The sequence below is a fragment of the Physcomitrium patens genome, chromosome 3 (genome assembly GCF_059467195.1).
Source record: "Physcomitrium patens ecotype Gransden chromosome 3, ASM5946719v1, whole genome shotgun sequence".
NCBI classification, from domain to species: Eukaryota; Viridiplantae; Streptophyta; class Bryopsida; order Funariales; family Funariaceae; genus Physcomitrium; species Physcomitrium patens.
In genome coordinates, this window is record NC_143412.1 from 22,593,954 (window position 1) to 22,605,009 (window position 11,056).

The window sequence follows — 11,056 nt, forward strand, 5'->3', positions numbered from 1 at the left end:
AGCATGTATTAGGGCCAATAGATCTCCACGTTCTCCATTTGTTATCCAAAGAGGAATTAGAAAAGAGTATCTACTTACCTCCTATGATTGTTGGAGAAGTCCTAAATACCACGGTTTATATAGAAAGAATGATGGGACAAGTTAAATGTATCCATCTACCTATGGATCAACAGATCATGGCTCAACACGAGATAGAATGGGCTGGCCTGTAGGCAGTAACGCTGGCACCACGGTCTATGGTCACACTCATAGGGTGCGGGTAGTGCAAGTGAAACGAGGCCAGCAGAGACACACCCTACAACTATTCTATGGTCGAACAGATCGCTTCCAATGGGATCCGGGGAGATTCAGGTGGAAGGACCACGGTTCAATTCTGGATTATTCGGCACAGTTGGGGAGGTTACTCCTGCGGCAACGATATGTGATCCCAGCTGTCGTGGAGTCAAAGTGGGGGGGGGGGGGGTCTTGCCACACATACAAATTGAGATGGGTTCAATGTTTGGGACAAACGCACAAGAAAGGAAGCCGGCCTCCTGTGGCTCGTTTGGCATTGTGCGGTTGCTGTCAATATATTGAGAGGAAGAATGAACGTGAATGTTGCCCAAAGTTGTCCTGTCTGCGCCGAAGGGATAGCCGAAACAATGATCCACACGTTTTGGGAATGTTCGGCGGCCAACAGAGTGTGGAAGTGGGGTAGTAGTACATTGGAGAAGCTCGTAGTGCAGAGCGAGCCAGGGCCACTTACATGAAGAGCAAGAAGGGGATGGCGAAGTGTACCTGGTGCACAAATTAGGCCAGAGAGCAGTGGTGACAGGAGAGGCAGCCACACAAACCCAACACCGCGTTCAAATCAGAATAACGACCGCGGAAACCAAACCCCCCAAACTCTTCAGATCACGTCGAAACAAGGGATTTTTGCCCATGGAATACCGCGTAGATACAGAAAAGTGAGCTCGCAGTGGTTACTACTGCGGGGATCATCGTCTGGAACCTTTGGATTGAGAGAAATGATGTCGCCGTCAACGATCGACTGTGGCCTTAAGAACAATGTGGCTCTGCCTAGTGGACTATGGAAGGATTGCTTGGGCTTCGACACAAGCAAGGGTCAAGGAGACACCAAATCAAGCGCCAACACTAATTGAAACATTCCGTTTTCAGTGGTGAGTCGATGAGACGGTAGCAACATGGGCCTCAAGAGCTCCCCAACGGAGATTAGTAAGTCCTGTGTAGGTGGGTCAATCTTAGTTTAGTAGTAAGGGTAACTAATTGAAACATTCCGTTTTCAGTGGTGAGTCGATGAGACGGTAGCAACATGGGCCTCAAGAGCTCCCCAACGGAGATTAGTAAGTCCTGTGTAGGTGGGTCAATCTTAGTTTAGTAGTAAGGGTACTACGTGGAGGCCGGCCCTGGCCAACTCACGTGTTTGTATAATTTTCCTCTGCAGTAAAGTTTCGCTTTCCTTGTGTCAAAAGAAAAACTTCCACAGCTATGATCATCCCATTCCACAACAGTTTCAAAAAGCTCACAATCTGTTACTATCCCAAGTGCTATAATAGTCGAAGTTTTGAAGAAGGTGACATGAAAATGCGGACTGTGCAGTGAGAGTGAACAAACTGTTCAAGACAAAAGAAAAGAGAAAGTTTTGTGTGTGTGGTGAAAAGCGTCCTGAAGGTGCATTTATGAACACGGCACAATCTTAAGAAGGATATTACAACTGGGAGAGAGAGAGAGAGAGAGAGAGAGAGACGGGGTAGATGAAGAAGCAGTATGTTTTTTTCCTGTTTTCCTGTGAGAGAACCCGAAGGAGAGGACCTGGTCGCTTCTGTCACATGCAAATGGTCCCAAAACTGGTTGTCAAAAACTGTCCTGCGGGGCTACGTAATGGGTACAATCATCCTGCTCCTCGTCAGCCTCCTCCCCTTCCTCTTCCTACGTGGGGTTGATGATACTTACTGTAATCAATCAAGAGTACTGGAGCAGCAGGCAGTCAGGGCAGGGCAGGGCAGGGTGATAGTGCGACTTGGCCTGTGAGCATTCACGCGCTTGAGCTGAGGACATCACCAAGTGACTCCAACAGCGACACACACACCCCATACATATGGCAACACCAGCACCAGCACTAGCACCCCTTCAGGTACCTACCTACTACCTAACTAGACGGACGGACGGACGGCATCTCTAGAAACGGCATCCCAAGCAGTGTCGTAGCCTTGTCGCTGTGGCGCCAGGCTGCGAGAGCGAGCGGGCTCACCAATAATGCAATGTGCATCAGGCCGGCACGGAAATGGTGAAATGAAACTAAATGCAAACAAGAATAAATAAGGGGAAAAAAAACATCCAGCAAAATTGTTTCGTGTGGTGAAGGGGGGCAGAGAGGGGAACGTTTTCTCCCTCTCTGTCTGCCCACGATGTGTGCGATAGATAGACCTCATGGGCTCAGCTCCTGCTCGCCTTGGGTGTTCCGTGTCGAACCATGTCCTGCAGCAGACCCTCCCCGAAGGCCACATCCGGTGGCACGACTACTACAGCCTCGGAGGCTTGTTCACTAGGCGAGTTTCTCTCAATTCCTGGTCTCGTCTGCTGAACCTGAGCCTGCATCGTCGGCAGGACAGTCCTCTGCAGACCCGTTCGTGTCCGTTGGTCCATCCCGGAGCCGAGACCGTGGCTTCCTCCGATCGACCGATCAGATGGTTCGGATTCTAATGACAACTGGGGGCGTCTAATAAGCGTTTCAAGGCTTTGATCAATTCGGCTACTGCTACCTCCTACTAATGGTTCATGTCTAAGTTGCCCCCTACTCATAGTGAGGCTAGACGAATCAGGCTCATACAGTGTACTTGAGCTAGAAGCTGGACCCATATGGCTTGATGGTAAGTTGGGGAAATTTAAACCCCGTAATAGTGGAGAGCTAATTTGCGGGATAATCCCGGAGCCTGATCTCTGCATGCTGTCATTTTCAGAAATTGGCCGGTCCGGCGATTGTGCCGGCCCTGGTCCGGAACCTGCTAAGGATGAACCAGGCTGCTCGAATTGCTGCTGGATGGGGAGCTGTGACAAGTTCGGTATATTCCTAGATATGAAATCCGAGGGTTGCGCATTGAAATGGAATTGTTCTTGTTTAATGGGATCGAATGCCGGGTCTTGTAATCCAAGCAACTGCGACGCTCTAAATATGCTGTCTTGCCCTGGGAAACCAAAAGGCCCCCTAACCATAGGGTTCAATTGCTGCCGCGGGTTTGAGCCTTGAAAGTTCTGATTGAGCTGCAAGCCTCGTGGATTTCGAAGTTCCGCTGCTTGCTGGAGAGACGGTAGGTCGAAGCCTGGAGGAAGAGGCAACAGGCTGGAACCAGAACCTAGAGGACTCTGTCCAGGGTTCAGAAAGAGCCCACCACCCACCTGCGGTCTGTCGCCGAAGTAGCCCCCTCCAGGTCGATGGAAACTCGGTGTTTGGTGACTGTGGGTGCCTTCGTAGGTTGTGATCACCAGGCCTGCGTCCTCTTTTGATCTCTCGACTCGTTTTCTCACCGGGCAAAGGGGTGTCGTGCACCTGTAGTAATTTCTGCAGCATGCAATAAACACAAAATAAAGTAGGTCAACTGTCCCTTGGAAGTTGTTGGCTGGGTTTCTCTGAAATAAATTTCTAACCATTAAATGATTAAAGAACAAACACTAGCGCTTTGGTCGTGGTCTGCACAACTCCCTACGTGAGCTTACTTCAGTATCTCGGACAACTATGTTCTAGCTGCTACATCGCCAATAATATAATTGAGACAAAATAACATTTCTATGATATAATGGGGGTTGGCAACAGCAGGGTTAGTCATGATCTGCGATCATAATAAGTTCTGTCAGTCAATCCTGTGGTTTTAGTAATTGCACTGACTAGCCACTGTAATCTAAGCAAAAACAATTGGGACATCCAGACATGGATCAACTTCATGAATTTGCTGAAAACTTTATCTCAGCTTATATTGTCGTACTACGATAGGCTAGCAGTTGATTACTGCAGAATACTACAAGTTAAAAGTTGAACTTCAAGTCATAAAAAAGGTATTAAAGCTTACCTAGGATGAGGGCTGTTCTTCACGGCTTTCTGCCCATACTTGCGCCACTTGAAACCATCATCGAGGACATCCATATCAGTTCTGGTTTTGATAGCATATCTGGGTTCTCTTAATCTCTTAGCACCTCCTCGTTTCCTCGGCTTGTTTCTGCCAAATCATTGAAAGTATTATTGTTCATAATCTCTACATTGTAGTCAGAAAAGAGCCTATATTACTGTTGACCTAATGTGATTTCAAGTCTACTGCAGTAACCCCAGGCCCTTGTAACCCCTTTTGCAGTCACAATTACATAATTTTCCATGAGAACACTGCAAAAACCCTTGTCCAAGTAAAAGTGCCAGGAAAACTATAAAAATGTCAAATGACACAGACCTCTAATATTTCAATGGAACGAACTCTATTAGACTTCAGTGAGGATACTGAGTAGGTAACTTGACTTGAATGATGCGGCGGATGGTCTGCCCAAAATTTAAACCAATCAGTTGCCAACGCGTCCAGAATCTAAAGCTATAATGTTTCTTAAATCTCCCGGGTATCAAAATTGTCTACCCTACACACAGTCTCTAATCGCAGACTAATATGTCTTAACATCCAGGCAGACCTAGGCCAAGTAAATCGAACTTGAATTGTTCCTTTTTAAGCTTCTCGGAGTGAAATCAAGCAGAAAAAGTCGGTTCAAATAGAATGACGTCCGAACATGCATGAATATTGTCAATGAACCCCTCATTCCATGATATTTCTTCATCAAACCGAATTTGGTCAAAAGGAGGGTTCATCTTGCAGATCAGAACATCTGTGGACGAGGACGATGTGCTCAATACTTCATTGTGATGCACGGATTAAGGTTCCGTCTACACAGAGCGGTTCTGAATTGCGAGGGTCCTAGCTGGCGAGACTGTTAGAACACTCATGTCATTGTCATATGATTCAATGTGGACTTCTAGTGGAGCTCACGCAACCAGGTCTACCCCTCGCATTATTTGTGAAAGAATAAAAGTCCACAGTGAAGGTAGAATTCGTCGACATGCTTAACATGATGGTATGCTTTCAACAAAGTGTTTAGAATATGCACTGGTGAAAAAGTCTCGAGATGCACAGATCTACTTGTGGAAAGTGCTAAGCGAGGGGAAAAATACTCCAGGATATTCCTGACACGAATGACAATATGGTCCAGCATATACTAAAATTAAAGATAGTGAATAGTCCCTTTCATAATTCTACTTGAAACTTTTTGTGGAAATCATTCCAGTTCTTGCTGAACGAAATTTACGTCCAGAACTTATCTTTTTATTTTTCTCTTCTCCAAAGTTAAGAATCGTTCGGACACTAGTATTTTAGTATTGGCATCAAACAAGCCTGGAGTTCAGACGGACGCCATCATAGAATCGTGTGTTCAATCGTTGTCAACGGCTTTCAAGGGAACCGTTGAGAGATTCCTTCATGATATCAACGTTGCCTGCCTGAATTGCAGTTTCAAAGTTCTAGAAAATTGTGAGAACAAAATGAGTGAAATAGGCAGATTAAAATGCTTACTTGGGCTCCGACTTTTTGGGATCCGTCCCTCCAGCTTCTCCGCTAGCTGATGCTTCAGACATTTTCCTTTTTCCAGTACTGGTGCCCTCGCTACCTGTTGTTGAGACCTCCTTCTCCACCTCATCTTCATCACCTGCATTACTCGTCGACTCAGACGACAACGAGGTGTTGGAAGTCCCTGCAGAAGTCGTTACGGAGCCGCCAGCCCCTTGAATTGCTTCAGACAGCCGAGGAGACACAGATGTGGGCCAATAATTCTGTGATCTGGGAAAGGGACTTTGGGAGCTACCACCAAATTGTACCGGACTATGACTGGGAATTGAGAGTTCTTCGGAGCTGGTTGTCCTATCAAACCGCGGCACTGGTTCTGCATCTGATTTCGAGCTGCTACCGTAGTTCCCACGGGGAGTCCCATGTCCCTGAAATTCTTTCCTTGCGACTTTGCTTGACCGGGCAGGAGAGCCGGCACTTGTGAGGCTCGAAGCAGGCTCTTCCTTGATTGAATCTCTCCACATAGATTGTGACAACAACGGTGGGCCGGAATTTCCAACTCCAGTTCTCTCCAAGATGTCTCCTCGAAGCTGGTCACCATGAGATGTAGACAACGAGTTGTGTGTGCTGCATCTCTGATCAGGGTCATGTGAATCTAGATTGCACGCCCATCTAGAATCTCCTCTCTGATGGGACTCGATTGTTTGGTCCTCTAAAAGCCATGGAAATTCAGCAAGCGGGTTGGTTAGAAGGTACAAAGGTGGAGGCTGTGAAGTGCGGTAGAGACCGTTTATTGCGGTTTGGAGATCTGAGTTCAAAGGAGAAGAAACATTGAATGCCGTCCAGGGATTAGACGTCGTCAGCGTCAAGTACTCTGATGAGGGCTCGGCCATGGAAGCTCCTGAATTGGAAAGAGAAACCGTCGCCTCCTGATTAGTTTGGTCCTGCCTCTGCAGAAGCTGGTCCAGAGTGCTATCGCACTGGCTGCCCTCCTCATTTGGGGCCTTGTCAGCCATGGCCACAAAGCGTAGCTCTCAGTATGGATCCGCGATGACGCCGAACGCCGAATAGCCTAAGTTGGGAACCTCCATGGTGGCCATATGGTAAAACTCTAGTGTGAAACTGAACTTGGACGCTACTCCTGCAACCGGCAAGTGCCGAGACTACCAGAGTGGCTCGACGCCACAACTGAGAGACCAGGAAAGGACTACGAGAAGGCTGGACTTGATTGCCTGAAGTGTGTGGGTTTGACTGGAGGGCAGAGTGACAAGGAGAGAGAGTACTATTACGATTGCCCGAGTACATTGGGGTACAGACAGTGTATGCTAAGGGTTTAGACTGAGATCCTCCCGCAAGTGCGTTGACTCCGTGTACTCTTGTAGGTGCCCTGAAACGTGCGAAGCGAACTAGCACAGCACCCAGCGAGTACAATCTAATTAGTGAGAAGAGATGCACTCTTGTCCTCAGAACCGATCGTCATTCAGTTAGTCCGTTGAGCCGCCCAACTGCAACTCATAAATGTTCACTTCACATTATGCATTTTCAGAAGCATCAATGGATCACACAGCCTTCAAGAAGCTCCATGATCGCTCTTCGCAGTCATTCACAAATGCTAGGAGAAACCCCACAGCTCTCAAAGCTCATGACATCTGTGGAGAAATCCTGCTGAAACCCTACGGGTTACATTACAGGTAAGAATGAGACTGTTTGAGACAATCCTGAACCGGCAACAGTTCTCTACGGTGAATTCCCTAGCATCTGATTCTGTGAGTCCCCGCAAAGCCCTTCTTTCAACTTTCTTCGAAGGCGTGGACCCTGCGTTTAAAATTCTCCACCAAAATTCTGAATAAAAGCATCCTACTGCTCACCCTACATCCATGATCAGCCTCGTAAATAGCCACCAGAATCCTGCGCGCTCGATTCATCCCCCTCCCGTGCTCCGCCCCGCACGGTCTGCGCTAGCTCATTGTCGAAATCCCTCGCCTCTGTATATCCTATGAATCAAATTTCGCCACACGAGTAAGAAGCAAAACATATAGAATAATCACACCGCTACTTGATCGCACCGAAGTATTGGGTTTGCATCGATTCTTGTGACCCATTTGCCGCATAAACTCTCAGCCCCAATTCTGACCTCAGATTTTTTCCAGCACTACTTTCTGCGAGTCGGAACCTTTCACAGGCACCGGCTAAAGATCTCACGCCTTGAAAACAACCCATAAGAATAATAAATCACCGACGCTTACCCTCCATCGAGCTAGGCTTCTATACTCAAGTACAGTGAGTAGGTCTAGAACCGAATAGTAGCTGCTGATGTTTCCTTACCCGACACGGCACTTCATTGCCGACATCGGCGAGCACACAGCCTTGCTGTGCATCCACCAGAATCCCCAAGAAGATAGGAATGGAAGGAACACAACGCTACACCGCTTTCCTGCCCTCAATTAAATGACTACATCTCTGGCCCTCATTGACATGGGAGCTGTACATTTGGGAACATGAAGAGGGCGTTGATGATTGCACTTTACATGAAATTAATGACCGAGATGCTTAGTTAAGTCTTCACTCAATCCCTGAAATGTATTCTTGAAGGAAAGAGACGATTGTTTTCTTAAGTAGTCTGACTAAGAATCTCCTGTCAGCCACTAAGTTTCCTCCAAATACGAACAATGTCAAGCTCTGCAGCACACTCTGAAGTACTGCCTCAGCTTCGACGAACAATCATGTATTTTGTTTCAAGCATGTCGCAGAGTTGTCAACCTACTTTGGTGGAGTCGACACCGGACTTTTGATTGCAAGACAAGGGCCTGGGCCTGACGGAAAGCAGGAAGGGCTAACTTAAGCAAGTGGGTGGTTTCGCCCATCTTCCAGCACCCTCATCTCGATCGGTTCCACACACGATCTGACAACCAGATATTGTGAATGCTTTGGTGTTGGTTGTTGAGATTGTAGACATCTGCTAACATAGTGTAGCACCCATTTCTAACGTACCAGGAGCCAGCCAAGGCAGGTTCGCCTCAGCTTCACCTTCACAAAGCAATCATCGCACCAGTCAGAGGTCAGAATTTACTCCAAACTTCCGCAAATATGGTAAGTTTCTGGGTACCGAGCTTCTTATACTATTATTTGTGGGGGGGTGGTGTGTGCTCGCAGAGAAAAAATCGTAGTCATCGGGAGTGTTCAGTACCTTGTAGTGTCTGTTTTATCTGTTAATGACAGACCTGTAATACTTCAAGTTGAACAAATAGTCCGTAGTTGAGGCCGTAAGTGTGACCGCGGCACTTGACTGAGTACACGTCTGTATTGAACAGTGGAATCATGAAGATGCCCATGTACAAATTGCTCACCTACAAATAAGACTTCCTCTTCCAGAAACTTACAAAAGCCTTGCAGAGACTTTGACATGGCGCACAAAGGGCCAGTCTGACATGCCAGAAGGACTGGACAGAATAAGTTGATTGACTTAAATAAATCAGATGGGTAATCCTCTAACTCCCTGAAATCTTCGATATTGTGAAGGAGCTTCTAAGAGGTTGGTAGTTTAGCACTAAATCAGTGACACAAGTACCGCTTAGAAAACAAATATGCTCTACACAAAACCAGCGATAAATTTACACATGCAACTGGCTCTGCCACACCACTCTACATCCAAATGGCCGGGAGATTAACTCTGGTGCGGCATGCAAAAGCAAAGCGACTGAGCTATGGTTAGCCCTAACTTATTCTTTTACAAATCTGTACTTGATCGTTAAACGCGGATTTGGAAAGAGAGAATGTCCCTCAAATGGTAATAAGTCCTAATCGAAGAAGTTCAATCTAAGCGGTTCAGTGAAACGAGACAAATAGCAGTTACATTAGGACCACCAAAGGTATCGTATTGTGCAAATTGGGTAATTAGAATCTGATTAACTATATAGTAAGCGAAATGTTTAGTTCTAGAGCTCGACATCGTATGCTCAGACCTATCTTTGATCATTATAAATTTCAAGCACACTTCAAGGTTTTGTACTTCAAAGTCTCCTTCCATGAATAACCTACAGAAGGGTTTGAGCTGTACACTGCAAGGGTGAGAGCAATGGGAAACCACTGCAAGTCACCCTAATGAAAAATCACCCTCGCTGCAGGCCCGAGCATAACCACCTTCTCTAACAACACCAGTTCCATTGACCAAAAGACTCTCTGGAGGGTTGACGTTCGAATCCCTCAGTGCTGTCGACCCAGCATGAATCCAAGTTTATCTAAAAAAATCCTCTGCCAAATGGTGAATGTACAAACGATTGTCTGGCGGACGATGGTGTCTCATTCAGAGGACAAAGGACAAGAGGAAGGATGCAGGAACTCGATCAAGGGACGACCAGCACCCTCATTGGCCAGACCCAGGTCCCACGCCAGAACCAGCCGCGTAAAAACATTATTTGTGGTCACACTTGCCTTTGCCAGCGCGGCTGAACGAGATCATGGCTAAAATTCGCGCACCCCAAATATAACCTTACGGACACAACTTTGCCCACGAGCAAGGGATGCATGCTCAAGCGTGCGGTTTCAACAATTCTGAGTGAACTCAGCGCCGGAAAACCGAGAAATTGCCATCCATCCCTTTCCATTAGATACCATTTGCACTAAAGCAGGTTGAGCCGCATTTCACAGGTCCCATTCCGCCTGATCTTTAATGGCCGGCTGCAAGCCATTCCGACTAGTATGTCACGCCCAGCTTTCCTATCTCATGACTCGGTCCTGAGGCACACTCTTGAGCCCGTTTGTGGGGCTTCGGTTTCCTTGACCACACAGACTGCATCACTTGCACGTGCCGAAGGTGATATCCGAACTCGGATGTCCTCTCGGATTCTTGCACGCTGTTCCTACCTCACTCTTTATTTACTGATCCAAGTCCCCCGGCTGCTGCACTCGCTGCAGGCTTGTCTCCGGGAAATTCCCTGCAACCACTGTTAGTCGTAACTAATATCAGTATTCTGCTACACTAATCACTGTAATGATCGGAGCCTGGAAGCGTAACATGGGTAGTGAAACAAGTGGGGGGCTCTGTGCTTTCTTTTTCTAGTGTTTAAAAACTTCCTTGGAAATAGAAAAAAGAATTGGGTGGAAGCAGTAAGGAACCTGTATACATGCAGCCTGAGCAGTTTGATTTTATTCGAAATTCCTCGGATGTGAAAGTTGTCTGTTAATCTCAAATTGTAATCGACTTGAATAGTAAGTATTCTGCTGTCATTTTGAATGCTCTGATATAGATGCCACGTCGGAAGAATAAGATCTACTGCAACTATACAATAATAGTCAAAGTAAATCATTTCTATACAGAATATAAAAAAGATTGTTTACTATGGGTATTGCAAGCCAACATCACGTAGGTACAACTTCTAAAAGTACACCCTTTTGAAGGTAGACAAGAAGTGCATCTGAAACGTCGACGTAGATTCCGATGTGTACATAGTTCGTAATCCGACCTAGAA

The 11,056-nt window shown here is 46.7% G+C and overlaps 1 protein-coding gene across 5 annotated transcripts; it reads right to left on the minus strand.

Annotated features, from left to right (window-relative positions):
- Positions 1 to 1,753: 1,753 nt before the first annotated feature.
- Positions 1,754 to 9,846, minus strand: LOC112280083 (uncharacterized). Of its 5 annotated transcripts, XM_090249262.1 has the most exons (6): positions 9,646 to 9,846; positions 8,776 to 8,886; positions 8,353 to 8,615; positions 5,598 to 7,582; positions 4,065 to 4,211; positions 1,754 to 3,559 (listed from the first exon to the last, which is right to left on the minus strand). In XM_090249262.1, exons 4-6 carry the CDS (start codon positions 6,602 to 6,604, stop codon positions 2,437 to 2,439), a joined length of 2,277 nt encoding a protein of 758 aa, XP_090105388.1. In that variant the 5' UTR covers positions 6,605 to 7,582; positions 8,353 to 8,615; positions 8,776 to 8,886; positions 9,646 to 9,846; the 3' UTR covers positions 1,754 to 2,436. The 5 variants fall into 5 exon arrangements, with proteins under 5 accessions (XP_090105388.1, XP_073389080.1, XP_090105387.1 ...); XM_073532979.2 differs by having other exon boundaries at positions 7,914 to 8,615; positions 8,776 to 9,846; XM_090249261.1 differs by having other exon boundaries at positions 8,353 to 9,846.
- Between the last annotated feature and the right edge of the window lie 1,210 nt (positions 9,847 to 11,056).

What these genes read in the sequence shown, in the direction of transcription:
- LOC112280083 (XM_090249262.1), bottom strand. Translation starts at nt 6,604, where the DNA reads ATGGCTGACAAGGCCCCAAATGAGGAGGGCAGCCAGTGCGATAGCACT. An exon ending in CCCAAAAAGTCGGAGCCCAA is followed by an intron (nt 4,212 to 5,597) that starts GTAAGCATTTTA and finishes ATGATTTGGCAG; the next exon opens with AAACAAGCCGAGGAAACGAG. An exon ending in AAGAACAGCCCTCATCCTAG is followed by an intron (nt 3,560 to 4,064) that starts GTAAGCTTTAAT and finishes TGCATGCTGCAG; the next exon opens with AAATTACTACAGGTGCACGA.